The 27,054-nt window shown below is 33.5% G+C and overlaps 1 protein-coding gene across 25 annotated transcripts in view; it reads right to left on the reverse strand.

Annotated features, from left to right (window-relative positions):
- The window catches only part of ikzf2 (IKAROS family zinc finger 2), a 397,036-nt gene that overhangs the window by 37,894 nt on the left and 332,088 nt on the right, over positions 1–27,054 (reverse strand). For 9 of the 25 annotated variants that reach the window (XM_087265836.1, XM_087265830.1, XM_087265837.1 and 6 more), the window contains 3 exons: positions 22,610–22,771; positions 17,786–17,834; positions 893–997 (listed from right to left, as the gene is read on the reverse strand). In XM_087265836.1, the coding sequence (XP_087121962.1) occupies positions 893–997; positions 17,786–17,813 (133 nt within the window). In that variant the 5' untranslated portion in view covers positions 17,814–17,834; positions 22,610–22,771. Of the gene's footprint in view, positions 1–892; positions 998–17,785; positions 17,835–20,427; positions 20,854–22,503; positions 22,527–22,609; positions 22,772–27,054 lie in introns of those variants that run through there. The other 16 variants (XM_087265822.1, XM_087265826.1, XM_087265825.1 and 13 more) reach the window with 4 other exon arrangements.

Here is a 27,054-nt window from a genome sequence, read left to right on the forward strand (position 1 = left end):
CTACAGTTTAAATGAAACCCCTATTTTCATTACACTGACAATACTGTAAACCACAGCTCTTTTTGGACAGTTTTATGAACACTGTATAAATCATTTGTTAAGTGTGTCACAGAACTAAGGAGAGGCTCTCAGGAAGAGCATGTACAAATTTTTATATTCTTTCTGGCAAAACCATCTTGCATCCTTCAAAAAATAAAATAAAATAAAATAAAATAAAATAAAATAAAATAAAATAAAATAAAATAAAATAAAATAAAATAAAATAAAATAAAATAAAATAAAATAAAACTAAATTAAATTGTATTAAAAAAGAAAAGAAAAGAAAAAGGAAAATAAAAAATAAACAAATAAAAAATAAAATAAAATAAAGTTAAATTAAATTAATAAATACAATAAAACAAATAAAAACTAAAATAAAATTTAATTTAATTTAATTTAATTTAATTTAATTTAATTTAATTTAATTTAATTTAATTTAATTCAATTCAATTCAATTCAATTTAATTCAATTCAATAAATAAATAAATAACCTACACACATTCCCAGATAATCCAGAAAGCCAGGGAAGGTTTCACTACAAGCCATTTACATTTAAAAATAAAATTCCTATGAGTTAATACATTAAAATTCACACATATAACGCTCAATAATTGAATAAAATTGATTCTGTTCCTCACATGCGATAGTGTAATGTTATATTAGACTTGACTTTAGTTTTAAATACAGCAGGTTAAGCTAAATAAAGAGTGACCAGCACATTATTTCACTTTATTCTGCATTCCGTCGTGACAACATGAAGGCAAAGCCATGAAGACACAAAGGTTATTTTTGTGTGAACTCTGGCTTGAGCTTGTCCAGTGATGTAAGGTATTTGTGGGAGAGGTGTACTCACCAGCAGGGGACTGTGGGCTGTGTGAGCGCTGGCCGTTGGGTGTGCTGGTCGACAGGTCCACCAACATTCTCGAGTTCTCCTTCCTGGGAGAGCAGTCGCCGTTACCTGGGAGACAGACAGAAACAAGTGCACTGAGGACATTGCCTTGCTCCAAGCAGCGCAGCTATTGTGGCTAAACACAGCTCTGAACTCAGTTCTATACAAGCAGACAGTTCAAGGAACATCTCTGTTATAACAGCCACGCTTTGTCAGCATCTTTCAGAGACAATGCTGAATAAAAGATAACTGTGGCAAGAAAAAACACACTCGTCTAGATTTATCTCTATAAGCATCATTAATCTGATATACTTCTCTATGTTTGAACTGTAATTTACTATGTAAAACTCTGCTCTGAGACATCCATTTGTTAATACATACTGCCTATAAAGCAACGTTAAATGTATAAGATCCATGAACTCAAATTATGTAGTAAAACATAACATCTTTTATTTCAGAAGAATTTGTTTTGAAACTCAAATCAATTACTTATAGTTCACCCAAAAATTGAAATTTTATTATAAAATATAAAATTTTGAAGAAAGCTGGAAACCTGTAATCAATGGTATCAAGAGTAGGACAAAAATTCTTGAAAACTTTCTTGAAAATATCATGTTTATTTTTGTGTTCAACAGTAAAAAGACATTTAAAAAAAGTTTGAAACAAGTGAGAGATTGAGAAAATTATTTTTGGATGGACTATCCTTTCAATCAAAATGCTTAATTTTAAACAAATAATTACAATTCTAATATAAAACATGAATAAAAACTAGTATAAAATACATAAATAGAAAAACTACAGTTTAAATTAGATATTAAAATGTGCATTTAAATAAAAATAATAAAATAAAATATAAATAAAATACATAAAAATATATATATAATAAAATATAAATAAAAATAGAATAAAATATGTAAATATAAAAACTACAGTTCAACTTAGAGCATTTTAATAAAATAATAAAATAAAATTGTACATTTTAATAAAATAATAAAATAAATATAAAAGTAATTAAATAAACTTAAATTAAAATAAAATAAAATTATTAAATAATAAAATAAAATCTACAATTTAAAACAAACACAGTCTATTAAATAAAATACTTAAAAATAAAAACAAATGCAAAATTCAAAATTATATCTAAAATAATTAGGGATGTCCAAATCACGTTTCAAACTCGATCGGTATGGGATGTTACCTCCCGGTCAGGACTCGAATATATATGCTTGCACACACACACACACTCATTTATTTTCAATTTAGTCCTTTTATTAATCTGCCACAGTGTAATGAACCGCCAACTTTTTCAGCATAACCCATCTCTGGGAAACATCCATACACAATCATTCATACACACTCATACACTACGGTCAATTTTAGCAAACCCAATTCACCTGTACCACATGTCCTTGGACTTGTGGGGGAACACGGAAGCAGCTTGAAGCAAGTTGCGAGTATGTCTGCGGTCTGGAGGTATCATAAAGTTGATGACAACATTGCCATAACTAACTGTTAAATATGTAAACTTGGGATGGCCTGCCAGGTATTTTAAGTTTAGGTGTTATTTGTTTTTATATTAGATTTTTTTTTATTTACTGTTGCAGTAAAGTCTAAAAGTATATTTAAGTTTTATATTATTTATTACATGATTGTTCAAGCTACCTCAAAGAAGTGCTCTGTTTGTTAACAAAGTTGTTGAACGCATCCTGGATCTGTTTATTTGCTCTTCTTTATTCTTTTTTTATTTATTATAGAAGTATTGGATTGGGTTTCGGTATCAGTGGATACCCAAAATTAAATGACTCGGACTTGAGGGCAAAAAAACCTGATCGGGACATGCCTAAAAATAATATTCATGACCTAATTCCAAATATTTGTGATGTAAGCTGTGGTCCATCTAAATAAAAAAAAGACTTTAAAAACTTAAAATACAACGTAATATTTATGTAATCAAATTAATTTACCTGACTGATTAGTTTACATGGACAAATTAGTTAAATCAGCCAGAAACACTTCCTCAAATGACTGTCCATTTTTGTCCTTGACAGTAAACAATCCATCAATGCAAATATCTATGCTCCTCTCCCTAATACTTTGGTTAAAAAAAAGAGCACTGTATCCCATTCTTTTCAGGTACTGTATACGCTAACTGCTTTTAATAGCACCCATCTCCATTACCGGAGCTGAAATTTCTCCAGGGTCGGTGACCAGCTCAACACTTCAGTTTACATTGCCATCATCTCATGTGGGGAGAGCTTGTTAAGCTTTCAACCGCATCCTTAAGATTCAGATTGGATTTCCTCATCTCTCTGCACCCACCACACACCGGCTTCGGGAAATAATACGGCTTCAGGGGGAGCGATTCCTGCTCCCTGATCCCATTACCCACTGACCCCTTCAGAGCCAAACACTCAATACAACCACAACGACATTAGACAGCTCTTAATGTCTGCATTATGCATATGCGCAGCCTCCAAGGGTGGCATTACGGCTTACATCATTCCTTGAACTCCACGTTTAGACACTGGAAAGTACCTTGGATGTCACAGGTACATCTTTAACCAGTGCTTCAATCTAGTCGCTCCCTCCTTCAAACAGGTTGGTTGAGTTGTTTGTCGAGTCAGACTGCCAAAGGAATAGTATTCACTGTGCTTTTAATGAATGTGTTTATATGGTTGTTCATAAGCTTAATAAACCAACAATGCATGTGGTCACGTAAATGCATCAACCGTTTTTCTTTTAATAGAGTAAGGTCATAAACAGCTTAAAGGCATCGTTCGCCCAAAATGGAAAATTTACTCATCAATTACTCCTTTATGAGTTTCTGTTGAACACAAATAGATATTAAGACAACTATGAATGTCATTGACTACCCAGTTTCCAACATTTTCCAAGATTCTTCAATAAATCTTTGTTTGTCTTCGACATACAGTAAGAGAAATGAACTCAAACAACGTTGGAACAAGTGGAAGGAAAGTAAACGATAACAAAATTTTCCATTTTGGGTCAACTACACTACCTGACAAAAGTCTTATTGTCGATCCCAGTTGTTTGCGCAACAAATAATAGCTTCACTTCTAGTTGAGCATTTGGAAAAGTGTCAGAAGGTAGATTTTTCAGATGAATCATCTGTTGAATTGCATCCCGATCATCACGAATACTGCAGACGACCTATTGGAACTCTCATGGACCCAAGACTCAGTCAAGTTTGGTAAAGAAAGTAAAATCATGGTTTGGGGTTACATTGGGTATGGGGGCGTGCGAGAGATCTCCAGAGTGGATGGCAACATCAACAGCCTGAGGTTTTTGAAGACATTCGTGCTGCCCATTACATTACAAACCACAGAAGATGGGCAAATATCTTCAGCAGGATAGCGCTCCTCATTCTTCAGCCTCCACATCAAAGTTCCTGAAAGCAAAGGTCAAGGCGCTCCGGGATTGGCCAGCCAAGTCACCAGACATGAACATTACTGTGCATGTCTGGGGTAAGATGAATGAGGCGGCATTGAAGATGAATCCAAAGAATCTTGTTGAACTCTAGGAGTCTTTCAAGAATGTTTACTTTGCCAGATGACTTTATTAATAAGTTATTTGAGTCATTGCAGAGATGTATGGATGCAGTCCTCCAAGCTCATGGGAGTCATACACAATATTAACTCTTTTTCCACTGCAGCATGCCTTTATATGTTATACTGTACATTATTTCTGTTAAGCCACATTACTTTCGTCTAAGCAAAATCAGACCTTACTGTCCTAATTAAAAAATTAAAAATCAAGGTATGATCATATTTTATTTTGGTAAAACAAGCGTAACCCAGAGGTATTTGCCTTTCATATGAGCCACTTCTGATACCAAATGATCAACTAGAAGTTAAGTTATTATTTGCTGCTCCTAAAACTCTGATAAGCGACAAGACATTTGTCAGGTAGTGTATACCTTTAGGTTTTAACTAAACATCACAGCTAGAATTTTTGGCATGCCTTAAAATGCATTCATCTGTTTTATTGCTGGTTTTTTGAAATTGCTAAGTGTGATATCATGGATTTAAGCCCATTCAGACAGAACAAACACTGTCTTGTGTTCACAAGTGTTCACAACACAAAATGCTGCATCTTCAGAGGACTAAATGTGATGTTTTCAGTTTTTAAATGGTATCTTAAATATGAAAACTGACATAAATACCCCAAAGTTAGATATGCAAATTACTGTTTTGACATCACTACCAGTGAATAAAGCCATTTATGATAATTTGTGATAAAAAGAAAATAAAAGAAATTAGTGTAGCAGCATAACAATATAATATTTCAGCTTCAAACGGGATACATTTTTCACTGCCAATCATTTCACTTTTACAATGTGGATTGTGTCAAAGCAGCTTAACATAGAAGTTCTAGCAAACTGAAACAGTGTCAGTCCAGTTTTCAGAGTTAAAGTTAGTTCAGTTCAGTGTGGTTTAATTTTCATTGCTGTAAGTCCAAACACTCAGAAGTAACCAAACACAATGTAAAAAAAATGATAAATAACTAACTTAATAAAGTTTTGTAAATAAGTACATACATTTATGTGGTAACACTTTATTTTAGGGAACAATTCACTCCTTTCACAAACTATTAACTAACACTATTAGCTTAATAAACTACTAATCAGCTGTTTATTAATAGTAAATATGGTAGAAGTTGGGTTTAGGTTTTGGGTAGGATTAGGAATGCAGAATAAGATCATACTTTAGAACTCAGGTGTCAAACTCAGTTCCAAAAGGGCCGCAGCTCTGCACAGTTTAGTTCCAACCCTAATTAAACACACCTGATCAAACTAAGTGAGTTCTTCAGGCTTGTTTGAAACCTACAGGTAAGTGTGTTGGAGCATGGTTGGAACTAAACTGTGCAGGGCTTCGGCCCTCCAGGAATTGAGTTTGACACCCCTGCTTTAGAACATCTAATGAACAGTTAATATCTTAATAATAGGTAGTCAGAGAGCCAGTAGTTAATAGCATGACTTGTGACCTAAATTAAAGTGTTACCAATTATTTCTGTAAGCAGCTTTTTGTAAGTTATAAGCTTATTGGTGTAAACGCTCACTGATTATTTAGATTTTATTCATGAAATGTAGATTTTTATATCATCCTCAAACTACGAAATACACCTATATAAGTACACTATAAAAGATGTAAATGAGGTATATCAGGAGACAGATATCTGTGCTGTCACTGTCAGACAGACACTGTCATTCTGACAGGGAGAGCAACTGAGGGAAACGCAGCCAATGACACAATCCCAAAGCCCGTCTCCGGTTACGGTGCCGGGGTTGAGGGAAATCTCAGGTAACGGCAGTCCCTTGGCAACGGGATACAAGCAGCCACTCCGATTTGAGTGACGGCCGAGGGGAGGATTTTCCATAACAGAGCACTGTGTCTGATGGCCTCCCGGCCTGAGAGAGCTTCTCAGGAAAAGAGATCTGAGAGAGTAAACTAAACTCTTGTACAGTAGCGGCTGAAAGAGCTCTCTTATCCCACATCTAAACAGAACCCCGATTATTATCATTTCTCATGCCATGCTCACTCTGCAAGACTGAGGCGTACAGCATCACCGTGTGCACAGTTAAGACTCACAGGTTGTCTTTTAGATTAAGTCAGTTAGATGATAAACCTGCCAACTGTAAATGCACATATTATAGTTTGAGGTTAGTAAGATGTTTTAGGGTAAATATACACAACAATGATTTCAACTAAAAAAAAGTTTTTTTTCTAAAGCATTGAGACTAAAAACTTTTTTTATTATAATTCAAAAAGGTTTCAAAGAGCAACAATATCACTTTTGACAGTTATTTACAAAAATAAATATTCATTTGTGAAAGTGCAGACGTCATGTGCATGTCTATTACGTTTAGGCATACAGGGATGCACTGACAGACGAAAAATATTTCCATTTTTAAAGGTTCAAGAGACCCTTAAGTACTTTTTAAGAGATTTTAATAAATTTAAGTGTGTTGAGCATTAACTAAGAGAACGTTAGCACCTGATAGCTTTAATTATGGATAAACCTGGATAAAATTGGAGCTTTCGTCAGCTAATTTCATCTTCCAGGTTTAAATTTTTTGGAGCCAGATCAAAATCGCTGACGTATCGCTTGTCCTGAGATGACTTGTCAATGTCTTCATATTCATATTATTCAGCTAAGTTTCTTTATTTTATGCTTTTTTATCTGAGTTTTTTCTTAGTTTCCTTTTTTTATGAGAATACCCTGCTTCTTAATTATTCATGAGAGTACTTGCTTTCCAATGACAGACCTGCCAAGCTGTGGGACCGCCGACACAAACGGCACACAGTATTTAGGCTTTCCTGTCTAATCGTATGTATTTGTTTCCATGATCCACAGAGTTTGTTGCATGGCTTTCCCCACGATGCTCTCCCAGCAAACATTTTTGTTGAAAGCGCTGTATAGGAATTGGAAAACGGCAGACTTTGTCTTTTATCAGTTAAGTTTCTTACCATTCAGACACATCACCTACATCCGTGCTGCCATGTTCTCCTATGTTTAAAATCTTCCAGATAACCGACAGGGCTAATGTTTGGAATGGATAGAGCAAGAGACCTGCTGCATTACTATCCACTATGTCTGCATTTAGATCTGGGGATTCAGAAGGATAGAAGTCCTCCTCAATTTGTATTTATACGTATGAACATGATTATCTTTATAATGATATAACAAATTGTGGTTATGTGTAGCCTATATATTATATGAAATTATCAATAAACTATAGTATATGTAGCAGGTCATTAAATTATGTACTGCTTATTTCTTTGCAGTTTAACTTTGTAAACTATACAATTATGGGTCTCCTCACATTTGTTTCCCCAGTTCTGCAGCCATGCCAACTCCTCCCTCTGCTCGCAGCGCTCCACTCCCATCTTGAAGCATTTTTTGAAAAAATTCTGAGGTAGACTTAAACTGAAATAGGGAGGTTTCATGACCCTTTAAAAATATGCATCACTGTCATGTAAATGTATTAGAATGTTCTGGTTTCCAAAGCTGCATTTACTCAATCAAAATACGGAAAGGTTGCAACAAATTATTTAAATTGAAACACTTTGTAAATTATTTTTATGAGCTTTCAAATGTAATAAAATGTTTAAAGGGCTGATATTTTTTCATGCTAAAAACATTTTTTGTAATATTATTGTACACTGCATGAAAAGTTTGTAATAGACATTTTATACATTTATTTAACATATAAAGGGTGACGGGGTGGCGCAGTAGGTAGTGCTGTCACCTCACAGCAAGAATGTCGCTGGTTCGAGCCTTTGCTGGGTCAGTTAGCATTTCTGCCATTTCGAGTTTGCATGTTCTCCCCGCGTTCCCTCAGTTTTCCCCCACAAGTAAAAAGACATGCGGTACAGGTGAATAGGGTTCGCTAGATTGTCCGTAGTGTATGTGTGTGAATGAGTGAGGATGTTTGTTTCCCAGTAATGGGTTGCAGCTAGAAGGGCATACGCTATACCTGTATATTAATAAACAATTAATTAAGGAATAATCCAAATGAGCAACTAAGATGTAGATTTAATAAAAAGTACATGGTAGCACAACTTTCCACACTCTACAAGAGATCTATTAAAAAAAAAATGTGGAATTAAAAGTTTGAATAAAATCTAAATTTATTTTATAAATGCTTATTCTGCTAACGCACATGTTAGTCTTAAAGTGAACAATAATTCCCTGTTACTACACTCTTTAGGTAATATTTAATAAAAATCTAACCATGTCCATCTGTCCTGAAAGGCAGTCTTTCTCTGATGGCATCAGTTTGACAGTTTGAGTTATACACAGTATGCTTAGCCACGCCCTCTAACCATTACATTTGTGCAAGTGAAAGATGAGAGGAGGAGCCTAAAAAGAAAACCCCGCTCCCTAGTCAATATTATGTTTCAGTTGGAAATACGTCAACATATATTTGGATATATTAAAATTATTATTGAGGCATGCTGTAAGCAAAAATATCCCTACAGTTTGTGAGGTATTATATTAGAATATGGGATAGAGAAAGTGTCAAGGATGGATGACATCACATTCCGGTTGAGTTTTCTTGTGTGTCTGAGTTTGGCAAATTCTGATTGTCGTTCAGTCTGACATTATGAAAACTGAGATTATAGAGTGCGCCAAAGACATCATATCTGAGCATTCGTACATGTTCCAATTGTATTAAAAATCGCACAGTGCAAGCCAGGCTTAAAGCAGATAAAAACTTATTTGTTTTTATTAAACCATAAGAATTACCATATTTTATCCATAACCTACTGAAGAGAAAAAATAGTTGTTTATAGTTACTATATACTATATAGTTACTATAGTAGCTTATAGTTTTATTGGATTGCGACCCCTGGGGTAATTGCATTATATTAAAACCACAGCAATACCGTCAGATACAGCTTATTGATTTTATAACACCAGGTTTAACTTTCTGGCCCTTTTACAGCATTCACATAGATTAAAAAAAATAAACGAAGAATAGACTTGGGTCTATTGGTGTGTGTGCACCATTGCATGCAACGTTTCTTTATTTATAACCACCTCAGAGGATATTGGGGGTCGCGAGTCACTGGCACTGTCATTTTGGGGGTCGCAGGCTGAAAAGTTCGGGAACCGCTGGTGTAATGTACTAACAAATCAGGTGGAACTTGGGGTTTACAGCCAAATATTAGCAAACTGATTCCTTAAAACTTCCACCAAGCAGATTATTTAAATACTCAAGTCCTCATAAAATATGTGTCTGAATGGAATATTCTACAAATACATATGCATCAAGGTTGCATTAATAATTATTAATAATAATTAATGTTTTAACTCCAAAAGACTAATGAGCCAAACTAATGAGCCAAAACAGAAATTGTTCCAAACTATAAGACAATGTTAGATATACAGTTGAAGTCAAAACTGTTAGCCCTTCATTTATTTATTTATTTATTTATTTGTTTATTTGTTTATATTTCCCAAATTATGTTTACCAGATTAAGGAAATTTTCAAAATTTCCTATAATTTTTTTTCTTCTGGAGAAAGCTTTATTTGCTTAATTTCGACTAGAATAAAAGAAGTTTTTAATTTTATAAAGACCATTTTAAGGTCAATATTATTAGCCCCTTAAGCATTTATTTTCAAACGTCTACAGAACAACCATCATTACAGAATGACTTGCCTAATTACCCTAACCTGCCTAATAACTCCAGTTAAGTCTTTAAATGTCACTTCAAGCTGAATACTAGTATCCTAAAAAATATAAAATAAATATTATGCACTGTCATTATGGCAAAGATAAAAGAAATCAGTTATTAGAAACTATTACCTTCAGACATGTATTTAAAAAATCTTCTTTCCCTTAAACAGATATTGGGGGGAAATATACAGGGGGGCTAATAATTCAGCAGGGCTAATAATTCTGACCTCAACTATATATGAAATGTACTATGGTAGCATATATGCAAACGATCTATAAAATGACTTTCTTTGCTACCCGCTTTCCAATTACACAGCCTCGTAGTGTGCGCTTGGCTCTGTTATCATCTACATTCTCTGACGCATGCTTAAATTTGTGGTTTTCAGTTTTACAATGATTCCACTTTGTTGAATTTGCTTTACGAATCACATTGACATTCCCACACATATGATTGCTGATGGCCCAAGAGCTCTCTTGTAATGACAGTCTGCGACATACGGTTGATATTAATAAGGCTACCATCTGCCCCCATGCAGTGATGCATGCTGAAAATCCGTAGGCCCTGTGGAGACTACTGGAGTGACTACAGGTCTGGCCTGTGACACTGCTGAGTCAGAATCAGATCCCGATTCACTCATTCGCTTAGACTGTGTGTATACCAATCAAACAACAACCTACAGAAATGGACTGTTCCATGCTGTTTTTAGTGGATCAATGAGGAAAATAGCAGAGGGTGTTTTTAATAGTGGCCCACGGGTGAAACTCAATGTGAAACGCAGCATGTGTGACTTCTGTAATACAAAAATATTCACTGAGAACAAACGTTTTATTCATCAGGTATTGATTGAATCATAGAAGTGCATGTTGGATACTGCAAACATTTAGAAAGTATTAAATTGAAAATTATAAAAAGAAACTAAAATATCACGCTCTCATAAATCATATCTTAAATTATACATGGTCAAGTTGGATTTTTTGTTGAATTTATGAGAGCAAATGTGTATGATTTCTTTGCATCGTTCACTATAATTTCCCTAAAATCAATCTGATTGCAAAATAAATAAATAAATAAATAAATAAATAATAATAATAAAAGATTGCATTAATGCCATTAAGATCATTAGACAATTAGTGCTGCTTTGAATGTGATCACTCTTTAAAGTTCTGATTTATGGTCATTCTGATTGATGCTCAATAATTTTCTCATTCACCAGCTTGATAAAATGTTCAAAACGTTATTGCAGTTTTTTTCTTATTATTGATAAAAGTAGGGGATTCGCTGTGTAAAACATATTCTAGATAAGTTGGTGGTTCATTTCGCTGTGGCGACCCTTGATGAAAAAAGGACTAAGCCAAAGAAAAACGAAGGAATGAGTGAACGAATTGTTTAAACGTGCATTACTGCTTGCATATTTTTTTCAGTAACCCTTGATTCAGGAAATATTTTCTCATTATTTGTTTCTTAAGGAAATTTTTAAACATCATTAAAAGGATAGCTCAAACAAAACAAAAATACCCCTTAAATTACTTGCACTTGATCTATTTTATTCTTTCAGGATCGATATTGCAATGTGATCATTCGCAATAGTCACATTATGCATACGCAATGTTGAGTCTGGATTATAACTGATTATTTTTGAAGGATTTTTGAGGGCTTTGAGGATTTTAAAAGCATTCAGTCTTAAGAAATTGTACTGTTTGTAACTTTGACAAATTAAAACGATGATTTGTTTTATTTTATTTTTTATAAAACGAAGACTATATTATACATTTTATACATTTTTAGACTTATTTTACATTTGATTATTTAATTATTGTATACCTGAATACAGGTTGACTCTGTGGAAAGCAATAAAACGCTTTTTATTTCAATTGTATTTTTTTCTTATTATATGCATCTGTGCTTGTAAACTGTTTCTTATATTTTACGCATATGCACTCCCCTACAGAATCATCCCAATCAATTTTTGCAAATAGATAATGCAATATATTCATATTGCAATATGAATCACAGAATTAAAAAAAATACAAAGTTAGATTTTTCCAATATCATGCAGAAACTTCAAAAGCTTCTAAACATTCAAAAAATGTTCAAAATCAGCAGCCATTGACATGCGTAGTAGGAACACAAAACACTATGGAAGTCAGTATACTTTTTTCAGTATATCTTTCTTTGTGTTCAACAAAAGAATGTGGAAGGAGAGTAAAGGATAGAAAATACTTAATTTTGAGGTGAGCAATTCCATTTAAAATACATAATATATATATTTAAAAAAAAAAAAAAATATATATATATATATATATATATATATATATATATATATATATATATATATATATATATATATATATATATAAATTCACAACCTCAGAGTTCAAAAGCATGCATTGGATAAAAGCATGCTAATTAAATAACTGTACAGTCATTGATTTACTCAATAATGGATTTGTCTTTAAAATGTTAAGTCAAAATGAATAGTTCACCCAAAATTGAAGTTGTTATCATTTATTCATCCTCCAATTGTTATGAACCTCCTTGAGTTTCTTTCTTCTGTTAAATACACAAAAAAAAAACATGAAGAGTTCAGATGCAAAAAGAGTTCTGCTCTCTGAAATTTTCATCAAAAATGATCATTTTTCTCTGGATGTTGTGTGTAGTTTCAGCATTTTAGCATTTTACCCTTAATGCAAAGAATAGATTATTTTCATTGCCTTTAAAGTGTAATACCTGAACAAAAACATATAGGTGGCTCAGAAAAAATGCAAATTTTACAGAAACATTTCAAATAGGTGTCCTGACATTTTATCCTAGGCATCAGATTATGCTACCAACACAGGGTATGCAGGAATCCTAAAGATAATTTCAACACCTTTTAAGACTTTTTAAAGACCTTCTCAGAAAATTTTAAGCCTCATCACCACTTCAAGTTCTATTTAGTTTTAAACCTTGAACCTAATAAACAGTTGTTAATAAACAGTAGTAGTTAAATAAATCAATAAAGCACAACCATGCAACAGAATTCAGATAAGCTCGAAAGAAACTTGAAAGAATAAATTACACTGTTGTTTTAAGCGACAGGCTTCAGCCACTGTTAAACTTTGGAAAATGCTTGAACAAAATATAAGACCTCGTAAAAACGGGATTAACACTTTTTAGTGCCTTTTAAGGGCTTTAATTTTCTCATAATTGATTTATCAACTTTTAATACTTTTAAGACCCTGCAGACACTCTGCAACACTGTATTTGAATGGTCCTGAGGTTAGGGTTAGGGATTAGGTAGGTAAAGGCGATATTACAGCTTCATATCACAATACTCCACATTAAAATTTACACTGGTTGCAAAATGTGCTGATGGTTAGCATACTGCATCATCAAAATGTGCTACCTACTTTTAGAATGGGAAGTAGGACAATCTGACAAGGTAGGACAAATCAACAGAACAACGGCACTTAGAGATCTGAACTCTTCATGTACTAAGGAATACTGAACAAAATAAAGCCACTGACTTTATGAATAGCTGCGTTTTTTCTAACATTATTCAGAATATTCGTTCATGAGAAAAAAATAAATTTATAAAAGGTCAGAACTACTGCATAAATGGTAAAAAAAAATACAATATTTGAGTGAACTATCCCCGTAAACAGTCATTTTAAATGCCTTTTTTCCTACAGAAACCAACAGTTAGCGCTCTATAGTCATGGGCTATATTTTTATTGTAATTGTTACAGTTATAATCCCTGGTGTGAACGATCTTTTACTATGCAAATATTACTCTACAAATAGCCCTGCCGTGATTTGTGCATGATGGTTGCCGCCGGCTCTATTCCAGTAATGAAGGTGGAGCTTGGAAGCAGGTTCTGTGCCAAAGAGGCGATACTAGACAACAACAAAAAAAAGAAGTTTTTAACAGGATCGGTTCTCCCAGGAAAGAGAGTGATTGGTTGTGGCATGTCATAGATGCTAAAGTTCGAGTGTGGATCAGGTTTATCCTGTCCGTCCACACACCTCCAAACCATCCTTCCACATCAAACACAAAACACATTCCCACTCACGCTCCTCGCCACCTGCCAAAGCTGAACTGCTCTTCTTTAAAAGGACAAGCTGAAGGGGACAAGGTCTTATTAGCATATCAATAGCAGTTTACTGTACAAAAGGTTCAAGTATTAGCCTGTGATCTGAGATGAACGCACTTAAGACTGTGTTAGGAAAGAGAAAGCAAGCTGTGGTTGAACTATCCCAAATATGAGGTAAACTATGAACCTCATATTTATATATTATATACCTCAAATATTCATAACTTATTGCTGTTAAGGGGATAGTTCACAAAATAATTGAATGTATTTACTATTTACTTACCCATCATAAGTTTCCCTTTTCTCTTGAACACCAATGAAGTTATTTTAAAGAAAGCTGGACACCTGTAACCATTGACTTCCGTACAACAAAAAAAGAAATACTATGGAAGTATTAAAAACTTTCTTCAAAATATATTGTGTTAAATGGAAGAAGGAAACCCATAAAGGTTTAAAACAAGTAAATAACAAGTAAACTATGACTTAATTTCTGGGTGAACTATCCCTTTAGAAGCACAGATTCAAGTCTCCTTATATCAAACCCTAAAAGGTTACATCTTCTGACGATGCTTTTAAAAATAAAGAAGTGTGGATAGGCCTTCATTCATGCTTTTAAAATAAAACCCTTCATGGAAGGAAAAAGAAACGCCTTCAAAAGTCTATGGAACCAAGCTAAACTGTAAACTTTTCATTTTCCAAGACACCTGCAAGAATCTTTTATCAGCATGTTCCATCTGAGGGAATCTGCCGGGGGAGTTTAACGGGCTTGAAGGTACCACTGTGCACCTGGTACTGAAGGCCTGTCCAGATAACAAATCTCAAGGGGAGCCAAGAGTCGGCGCAGTTAGCTTTTCAACAGGATCTCGGGGGCAGCTACAGTATATAGTGCGTCTGACTACTGCACACATTCATTAAGCAGAACTGGCTTTACTGCTGCAGACAAACTCCCACAGTGCTGCTGGATTTAGATAGGATATCTACAATAAATCAACATGCAAAATAAGCAAAGTAACAAAATATGTCTACAATGCAAAAAAAGAAAAAAATCTGGGTTCCACACAATCGATTTGTGTTGGGACAACATGAAGAAATTAAGTCAATCTATCAGCTTTTATAAATTTAAGTGGATTGAACAAAACATTTGAGTTGCCTCAATATTTGTGCTGTTTCAGCTCATTTCAAACAATTATGTTGAACAAACAGCAAACATAATTTTTTGAGTGTAGTTTGATTTATGGAAAGCGCCCCTTGATAAACTTTGTATCAAATAAGCTGCTCAATTTAAGAATAAAAAACACAATAATTAATGAAGTGTGTGTTGGTTTATACAGTTGAAGTCAGAATTATTAGCCACCCTTTGATTTTTTATTTTATTTCTTTGTTTTATATTTCCCAAATAATGTTTAGCAGAACAAGAAAATTTTCAAAGAATGTCTCATAATATTCTTTCTTCTGGAGAAAGTCTTATTTGTTTAATTTCAGCTAGAATAAAAACAGTTTTTAAATGTTTAAAATACATTTTAACGTCAAAATTATTAGCATCTTTAAGCTAAATTTTTTTATCGATAGTCCACAGAACAAACCATCATTATACAATAACTTGCCTAATTACCTTAACCTGCCTAGTTAACCTAATTAATCTAGCTAAGCCTTTAAATGTCACTTCGAGCTGTATAGAAGTGTCTTGAAAAATATTAAGTAAAATAGTATGTACTGTCATCATGGCAGAGATAAAATAAATCAGTTATTAGAAATGAGTTATTAAAAATACTATGTACAGAAATGTGTTGAAAAAATCTCTGTTAAACAGAAATTGGGGAACAAAAATAAACATGGGGGCCAATAATTCAGGGGGGTTAATAATTCTGACTTCAACTATATATATATATATATATATATATATATATATATATATATATATATATATATATATATATATATATATATATATATATATATACGTGCACACGCACGCAAGAGAGAAGAGAGAAGAGAGAGAAGAGAGAAGACATGATGTAATCACTGTGATGGTCGGAACTGCTTGACTATTTTAGGTCTGTATGTGTTCTGATTAATTAAGAATTAGTGTGTTATCATTATCCCATTATCCATATAACCTCCTATAGTATTGAAAATCTACAGTAGATTACACTAAAGAAATAGACATCTCTTACGCAAATATATATATATATATATATGTATATATATATATATATATATATATATATATATATATATATATATATATATATATATATATACGTGCACACGCATGCACACGCACACACACGCACGCACGCACGCACGCACGCACGCACGCACGCACGCACGCACGCACGCACGCACGCACGCACGCACGCACGCACGCACACACACACACACACACACACACACACACACACACACACACACACACACACACACACACACACACACACACACACAACTACCATGAGAGAAAGAGAGAAGACATGATGTAATCACTGTGATGGTCGGAACTGCTTGACTGTTTTAGGTCTGTATGTGTTCTGATTGATTACAGTAGAAGAATTAGAGTGTTATCATTATGCCACTTAGCTTCATAGTCTTTAATTAGCCCTCCTATAGTATAGAAAATCTACAGTAGGTTACACTAAGAAAATAAACAACCCTTAAGCAAAATATTCATACAGCAGGAACAATTCGATATTCACACTTTGGCTGTATAAAGTTATAGAAATGTTTTTGGGTGATCTTTACAAGCATTAAACTTGTTGAAGAGACCATTTAGCATACCATTATGAGTATGATTTTATTTTATACGATTACACTGTAAAGAAATGCTGGGTTCCACTCAATCAATTTGTGTTCGGACAACATGAAGGAATTAGGTTAACATACTAGCTATTAGCTATACTAGCTAAGTGGACTGAACATAAAACAATTGAGTTGCCTCCCCTTAACAAGCATGTTGAACAAATATCAAACGTAAATTCTTTGCGCAGTTTGATTTATGGAAAGCCCTCCTTGATAAACACTGCATCAAATATGTTGCTCAATTTAAGAATAAAAAAATCTTGAAGTGTGTGTATGTTGTGTGTGTGTGTGTGTATATATATATATATATATATATATATATATATATATATATATATATATATATATATATATATATATATATATATATATACACACACCTACCATGAGAGAAAGAGAGAAGACATGATGTAATCACTGTGATGGTCGGAACTGCATGGCTATTTTAGGTCTGTATGTGTTCTGATTGATTACAGTAGAAGAATTAGTGCACTATTATTATCCCATTTAGCTGTCATAGTTTTTAATTAGCCCTCCTACAGTACAGACAATATACAGTAGATTTCACTAAGAAAATAAATTACCCTTAAGCCAAATATTCATACATGAGGAACAATTCAACGTTCACACTTTGGCTGTATAAACTTAGATAAATGTTTCTGAGTGATCTTTACAGGCATTAAACCTGTCGAAGAGACCATTCAGCATACCATTACGAGCTAAATAAAAGACGGTCATAGCTTCTTAAATGTGGCCATTAGGAAACAAAAAGTCGACTTACTTTCTATATACCCATTCGATGTCTCCATTTCCGTATTCAGGGGGCAGAGCTGTAAAATAAGGATGAGTTGCAAATTAATTCATGATTATATTTTATTCTGTATGACCTTGATGTAGAAATGCCTATTATTACACGTGATTGGCAGCAATTCTTAAATGATTTGCAGTGCATAATTAAACAGCTAGAAAAATCAAATGCGGACATTTTAATACTTTAATAAATATATTAAGCAAGATTTTCTATTAAAAATGAGTGTTGCAAACACTATGCTAATTGTCGACAGTTCATCTGTTATTCATTTTTAACATTTTATAATCAATACTTCTGGCACATAATGTGCATATCACTACAACACACACAGTAAAAAGTTAATAATACAGTTTATAGACATATCTTCAAGTGTCTTCAAAAGTATTAGGGAAGTAAGCAACAACTTCCTGGTTAATCAGAAAAAGAGATACATGCAAAGTGTGAACAATGCCATGTTTCCACTGAGTTTCAGGTCCTTCTATTGGCTAAAATTAAATGCTTAGACAGAGCAAGTGAGCTGCAAAAATCAACAACGCCTCTTGTGACGGATATGGACCATCAGATCATATCAGACTGGCCTAAATACTGGATAAAAAACATATTTAGCAACAATATTATTGAATCTGTACACTATATGATTTCAACGCATGCAGAATAAAACAATTCAAGCTTTGATTAAAGCACAAAATCAAACGCAAGTCTACGAAAACATTAAAAAGCGATAATCACAAGAGAAATAAGCATTTACCAGTCTAATATTCAAGAGCGGATGCAAAAGAATGTATTGTTCTTTATCGATGGCAGATAAAATTGACAATTCTGTGACGTTTATGTTCATAAATAAGACCTTCTGTAAGCTGCTTTGTGCTTTGCTGATGAACAGAAAGTGCAAAAATGGCTCCAAGTGTAATAATATAGTCTTCATGGTCAGAACACATAGTATCTTCGCGTAAAGCTCTTTCTTATATTATAATATACACATGGCAGGCATTTATATGAACTAAGCCAAGTTTGGAAAGAGAAACGTGATTTTATATTAAGTACTTTTAAAATGCTTACTAATTTTAATGTAGTTAATCAAGAACTGGCGTTAATTTTCATACCATTAAAGTCAGTTTCTTTAAAATTTCTAAACCAAGGTGTTTGCTGCTGTTTTTCATTAACTTGCAGGGGGAAAAAAATGAATAAATAAGTGTTTGATAAATACGGCATGACACATTTATAACGTACATACAAATGTTAAAAACGGATAAATCAGTTAATCACAAAGTTAGATTTTTGGGGGGTCTAATTAGCCCTCTTCGATTCAGGAATTACATCATGAAGCATCTTTCCAAAAATCCCATTAATTAAGAGGAATAATCTAATGATGGCACCTGGAAACACTGACCCTGATCAAAGTTTGTGTCTGAAATGAGACACAAATTGCATCGCCTTGATATGGAAATGAAGATCAAAGTCTAAGAAATACACTTCAAATTAAATTCACTGAACAACAATAGAGTGAAGAAATGTCTTGCAAAGCATTCGGAGTAAGGTCGGCCTCATGTTTAGTGCCGTGCTTCTCCAAGGGCCCTACACGGCACACACAGCCTTCACCATCCACTACAGCTCAACACTATTGTGCCTATTATATCCTGAATATTAACAGACTGCATATAAGTAATGTCTGTTTCTGTATCTCAATCCCTTTGAGATAGAGGGAGGTTTTATGGGTCAATGACGAATAAAGATGTCTGAATTTTTAAAAAAAGAACTCAAAACTCAAATGCAAGACGCAAGCGCAGGTTATAAGAAACACAATCGTTATGTTCATGTTGGCTTCAGTTATTTCTGAATAACTATTTTCAAGAGGAAAAGAAATTATGTCCTAAGATGTAAATACTAGGTTATAAATAAATTAAATAAATACTAAAAACACGTGCATCATTTTCAGTTACGTTTTCAAATTTTTAAATTCAAATTGTGAAATATGTATAGATTTTTTTGAGTCCTGAAGTCCGAAATGTCGTCTTAAGATTACTACATTTGGCCTGCATGAAACATCTTTATAAAAATGTAAAAAGCTCATGACAGTGATGAGGGTCTTCAGGGGTCTTCACATTAGAACAAAATGGCTTCCAGCTTGTTTGATATACCACACAATTTATTCATTTTTAATATTTAAAAAAAATACACTTTTTTTAATATATCTTTCTCCTTTTTTCATTATTTTTCTCTAATAGATTAATAAATGCTAGATAAATTATACCAATGTGATTTACACCAACGTGTTCAATAACTTTTAATTACTTTTTTCTTTAATAGTCCAGACAATTGCATCTAGATATGTTTACTCCAGGGTCAACTACACATAAATAGCCTATAATTATTAAAAAATACTTTCAATTAAATTGAAAATATGTTAATCATAGAATTATTAGATAAATTAACGTCACATCACTGACACATAAACGGATATTAATACAGATATAAGTGTCATCTAAAGTATAACAATACATAATTCCCCAAGACGATTGCTACATATGTCAGTATTATAATACAGAAGTCTTTCCAGGCTTATCCTAAACTACACGACTCGTCAATAAAATATGACTGCGACAATCGTTTACCTTTTTTGTCTGGTCTCCCCCCTGTGAAAACGCAGAAGTGTCCAAAGAAATCCTTGCGTAAAAAGAAAGAAAAAACGAAACGAGTAATAATTATTTCCAAAGACAAGAGACTTTTCAGAGTCTACAGTGGTGATGAAGTCCTCTGATGACTGTCATGTTCAGCAGGAGTTCATATTGGTCACAAACAGGGGACGATCTTGCGCCAAACAGTAAAAAGTTAGGAAGCGAGCTGCTTGAGTTTGTATGGTTTGGTGGCTTCCGTTGCGCCGAACGAGCCTGTCAGCTTTTCCATTTCACTATGCGTCTAAGCGCTTTTTCCCCGACAATTAGATTTCTTCCTCTGATCTGAAACTGCGTGAAACAATGAAGTGAAACCTGTGCCGTTCTACACCTGGGTCAATCGATGTCAGGCTGAGACGAATACTCAACTGGATCCACCGGTTCCAAGGGAATTAAGCCATAAATAAGGAAATGATGGGAACTGCCTACAACAGGCTTAGAGCCCAATATTTCCACCTGTCTGACACTCCGTCAAAGGTTGTGGGATGACTCTGTGCGTGTTTTCTATATGCTTCATGTGCAGCTCAGTGCATCAGCATTCATGTGACACATTCGCCTATAGGCACCTCCATTTAAATGCTTAGGCACTCAATGTTTTAGTGTTACTAACGCGTAATGACAGTAAGGTTTTTAATATAATTATTATTTTTTAGAAACACAAGTTCTTTACTGTCTGCAACAGTGCAAATTACGGGCGTAAGGGTCTCAAATTGAAAGTTTGGGGTCTTTAAAATGTGCAGCAATGTAAAAGTAAACACGTTTCTGAAGTTTTATTCACATTTTTTATTAATATGTTAGAGTACGCTTACATTAGCGACAGGTGTTTGCTGTTTTACGAGGTAAAAGTAGCCTAAATAAGTAATAAATAGCTAAAAAAAAAGACTAAATGTGTGTACTTATATAGCCTACCTGTAATTGAAATATAGCTTTTAATCTGCAATTCTGTCACTGTCTACAATCAGAGCATAGTTACTCTAGCCAACTGATACAAATTATTAAGTTATTAACGTTCCAAATGCTTGTCCTACACAAAAATAGCAGCTATAGGCCACACACACAAAAGTTGAAAGTGTTCAAAACATAGATTAGGCACGCTAGGGCGCCAAACCTAAATGGCGTAAATGCACAGATAGTGTTTTTCAATCAACGATAAACTTCCGGTGAAAAGTTATTGCAACTATTCTAAATTTTATAAGGTTCATTTTACAGCATCAACATCCTAATGCAATTAAAATACAATCAGTTAAATAAACCTAAGCATTAATTTAGTTGTTTAAGCATAAAACGAGATGATATGTAACCGCTGGTGCTGTCAGTACCAACAGGCTAGCGCAGAAATTCCATTCAAAATTCTGAGGTAAAATAAATGTCCATATTAAAGAGATGGCAGGAAAAATCTAATTTAATGCAGTGCTTTTTGTCCCATCTGAGATCCACTTCATGTCAAATATCTATTAGGCAGACACTTAGATCACTTATTTTATTTTAAGAAAACAGATTAGCTATTTTTAGATTGGCTATTGTAACTTAATGGAAGAATAGTTCACCGGAAGCTGTCAGGCTGGCTGAAAATTAAAAGTCTGTGTGCATATACCCTATTTGAGGACCAAAATTTTTTTTTATTTTGTTTTTTTTTCCATATATTTGGAAGAGGCTAAAAGCCCTAAATTCTCTTACCCAAGTCTGGAACGAGGATTTTCAAGTATCCCGGCTAGTTGTACGAATGTTGTATAAATACTAACATTTTTGATTATTTTCTGCGGTCAGTGAGCACCTACAGCTATACTTCAGTTAACATAAAGTATATTTCTGTTCTCCAAAATTAAATGAATCCCACTCCAACTTATGATATAACTTTTTAAGTTAGCCAACAGGGACGTTTGAAAACTTGATGAAACGTAGGCTACATACTCAGCTACATGTACAAACAATAAACACTTTAAGAACCCATCTTTACTTTGACCCGTTTTAGAGGGGTAAAAAGGGGAGGGGGTTAAACTTCCTCAAAATTCGCACCCTTATCCAAACGCGTCCTGGACCTGTCAAAGCAAAACATACAGGCACAGACCATTTAAACCACAAAAGGGAAACATTAAGACCCAGAACCGACATTTTCGCTTACCTTCAGCAATATGCCAAGTGACAGACATCCATCTCATCAGATATGGAGTAACAGAGGGCGTCTAAATGCTGTGTATCCACTGCAGTGCGATAGACGCGCAGAAATACTGATTCCCTTCGCCTGCTTCCTCCATCTTCAGAACGGACAGCGGCGACCGTCTGACTGACTCAGAGAAACGGATCTATCAGTGGCACTCGGTAATCGATTAGACGCCTTAACATCAACACATTTAAAAGCGAGGTTTTATTAGCCTTATTAAGGTAGCCTAAGTAAGAAACTAGAATTAAACCTCCAAATTGCATATGGCATGCTATAGTAAACATCATATATTATGTCGAAGCATTATATTAATGTTACAAGCATGTATTGCGGTTATTTTGTATATTAATCATAATTATTGATGTAATGAATGATTATTTGTGATGCAGTCTTCACACACACTCAAAAAATACCTTGAATAGATTCTATGAAATGGGCTGTTTTAAAATAATTTTGCTTCTAATAAGGGTGAAGAATACTAGAAATTAATCAAAATTATTACAGGTACTCGGGTTTTTATTTAAAAAATAAAAGATGAGAGGTGGGAAACTGCGTGAAGGGTAGCCTACTAACATTTCTCTTGGACCCCCTCTATTGGCCGGATAGAGAAATACACAACTGACCCAGTTGGAAGCTTTTCAGAACTGTGGAGAGCTGGTGACGACAGAGAAACTAGTAATCTTTTGAGCAAATGCTAAGAAAAAGAAGTATTTGAGTATTACAGTTTATATTATTACAATAAAATGCTTAGATTAGTGTTGATCTCTGTATTAAAAAAATACCTGTGAGCAACAGATAATTTCAGGTCATTAAAACCAGCTCCTAATGATCTAGTAATTTTCATTATCATCATTGGAGAGTGAATCAGTGGTATCACTGGGATTTGCATAACAATGGCATTGAGGTGCTTCACTGAAGAACTGAAGCAGGTCATATTAGTCATGAAAGGTTGTGCATTTCCATTTTTTATTGCTTCTTTTACAGTAAACTGAAGCTGTGGATATTAAAATGTATTACTGTAAGTGAGGTGTGTTAAGGATTACATTAGTCCTTGTGTAAAAAGAAAGACACGATAATTTCCAAAGACAAGAGGCTTTTTAGAGTCTACCGTGATGATGAAGTCTTCTGATGACTGTCAGGAGTTTAGGATATTGGTCACAAATAGGGGACGAGCTTGCGTCAAACAGAAAAAAAGTTAGGAAGCGAGCTGCTTGAGTTTGTATGGTTTGGTGGCTTCCGTTGCGCCGAACGAGCCTGTCAGCTTTTCCATTTCACTATGCGACTATAAGCGCTTTTTCCTCGACAATTAGATTTCTTCCTCTGATCTGAAACTCTGTGAAGTGCGTGACATAGTGAAGTGAAACCTGTGCCGTTCAACACCTGGGTCAATCGATGTAACATACATATACATACATAAAACAACCTCTCCATTTTACCAGCTGTCTTACACTGATTGTTAAATAGATTTTGTGCACTGAACCATACCTATTCAACTCCTGGACCAATTAAGCTTTAAATGAATAGCTCACACAAAAAAGAATGAAAACATTATTTCATTATATGTTTTGTGTGTGTTTCTTTAACTTAAAGAATAATTGTAATTTAATAATTTTAAATTCTAAACACCATAGTGAATACATGATATGTTAATAAATACATAATTACTTTATCTTAAATGGAGTAAATTCACAGTAATCATATGGATTCATTTTTTTTACTCAAATTGTTTGTAGCAATTGGTTGTCTCAAACGGTTTGAGTTGCCTTAACTTAATGGGTTTTGCAGTTTGAGTTCTCTTCATTTATTGGATTTTACTGTGCTCAAAGTGCTTTGTTTACTCAAATAAATCAAGTTCACAGTACTCATTAGGATTAGTTTTTGAACTTAAATGGTTTTGGTGCTATCAGTTTCCTTAAATGGTTTGAGTTACCTTACCTTTTTAGGTTTATAGTGTGTAGGTTTATAGTGTGTGTGTGTGTGTGTGTGTGTGTGTGTGTGTGTGTGTGTGTGTGTGTGTGTGTGTCTGTGTATACAGTTGAAGTCAGAATTATATTTTTATTTTAATATTTTATTTTCTACTGCAAATATTAAATAAAACAAATAGACAGGCTATTTTTTTGGATATGTAGTTCTATTATATGCCAAATAACATTTTGTTTATATATATATATATATATATATATATATATATATATATATATATATATATATATATATATATATATATATACATACAGTATACATACATACAGTTGAAGTCAGAATTATTAGCCGCCCTTTGATTTTTCTTTTTTTGTTTTCTTCTTTTTTTAAAGATTTTTCCCAAATGATGTTTAACAAAGAGCAAGGAAATTTTCACAACATGTCATATAACATTTTTCTTCTGAAAAGTCTTATTTGTTTTATTTCAGCTAGAATAAAAGCAGTTTTTATTTTTTATAAACCATTTTAAGCTCAAATTATTACCCCCTTTATTTTCTTCTGATAGTCTACAAAACAAACCATTGTTTTACAATAACTTGCCTAATTACCTTAACCTGCCTAGTTTACCTAATGCACCTAGTTAAGCCTTTAAATGTCACTTTAAGCTGTACAGAAGTATCTTGAAAAAATAAATATAAAATAAATCAGTTATTAGAAATGAATTATTAAAAGCCACCTATAACATAATAGTTTAGAAATGTGTTGAAACAATTCTTTCTCTGTTAAACAGAATTTACAAAAAAAAACAAAAAAAAAAAAACAGGGAGGCTAATAATAATAGGTGGCTTTTCATTTCACACACTGCATTTTTAATATACCCAACTGGAGGTTAAAATGATCTAAGAAATGTAGCTATGATTCTATTGTTTTTACATAAAAATAAATTAATAAATGTAAAATCAAAATAAATATATTTTAAAATGATTACATTTAGAAAAGTAAAACAATTCTAAAAAAAAAAAAAAAAACACAAGGCACAGATCACATCTCACCCACAAATAAATCTAAAAGTGATGGTGTGGAAAATTAACAAAAGCTGATTTGCTTTGAACAGTTTAATAAGGTCACCGTTTACAAGTGTTCAACTGTGTTCTTTTGAGGCCACGTTGTTTGTTTACCATCAGCACTCTGATTTGTTCAAGTATCCTCAGATAACAATCGGTTGCTTTTGTTCAGAGGCTGCTGGTTAACTTTCCATGGTTTAAAGAGCACTTTCTGAAGTAGAGGGGAAACCGTTAGACGCCCCCTCCCCTACCACCCTTCTCTCATATACCTTTCTTTTATGCCTTTATTTTATACATCACTGTCTACTTTCCTCCTCTTTCAGGTTTCAGCCATCTGTGCATTACCTCATTCATTCTGTGAAGCTTTCCACAGTAGTCCTACATGATCATAATGTATTTAGTGTAAGTAAATGGACAGTCTCTCAAAAGTAGGCATAAGCCAAATCACAAACAAGGATTTATAAACTATGTTTAGACTCAATTAATGTAAGATGGTTTGATTCAAGGCTCATGTGGTCATGATAGATACGTTTTTAAGAAATTTAATTTAAAATTGGACAACAGAAGCCAGAAAATAAATTAGTCACCTCATGTAACATATCATGGAACACAATTTTTTATATTGAGTGCAATATGAAAAAGGGTCGAAGGATACAATTGATGATATGAAATACAATGTAGACTTTATTAACATGTAATAAAAAAGGAAAGCAAATGTGTTAACTGAGGCTTGAAGTTCATTGTGCATCCTGTGCTGGTTTAATGGTGGGTAACGAGGTTCACCTTATGTATAGTAAATGTTCTGCAAAACCTACATTAAACAATACACAAAATTACTATAAAACCTCTTATGATTGCATTTCCTCTTTTCTTTATGAGACATTAATAATTACATTGAGCAACTATTGCAAGCTTTCATTTGCACATTGAGTACAATAAGGCAGAAGGTGGCATTTTAAAGAAAAATATGCTCCTTTTTTGGTCCCAGAGTGAGTGAAGATTTGTATTTGTTCCTTTTGTCTTGATTAGACGTAATGTTATTTGTTTGTTATGAATAAAAATCTTTATTCATATATCATATCTCACTTATTCAACAGTTAGTTAAAAAAAAAGTATCGACGTACAAAGTGCAATGTCTGAAAATAGATTGTAATTAGGCACATGAATGTGGATCAAATGAACTGAAAATTGATCTTTGTGCTCCAATGAATTCATGCATGAAAATTTTCCACTAAGCATCTGCTGTAGTAACAGCAGGTGTTTAGGAAAATGCTGTTGCTTATTAGTTTTTTGACACACATGTTGGGTTTTCATGTTTTATGGGGTCTTTCATAATGATAATAATGATTTTATAGGCTGTATTAAAGACCTTAAAACAAACCACACCCCCTAAACACAGCATTTGGAGAAAGCATTCAG

The sequence above is a fragment of the Danio rerio genome, chromosome 9 (genome assembly GCF_052040795.2).
Source record: "Danio rerio strain M-AB ecotype USA chromosome 9, GRCz13ab, whole genome shotgun sequence".
NCBI lineage: Eukaryota > Metazoa > Chordata > Actinopteri > Cypriniformes > Danionidae > Danio > Danio rerio.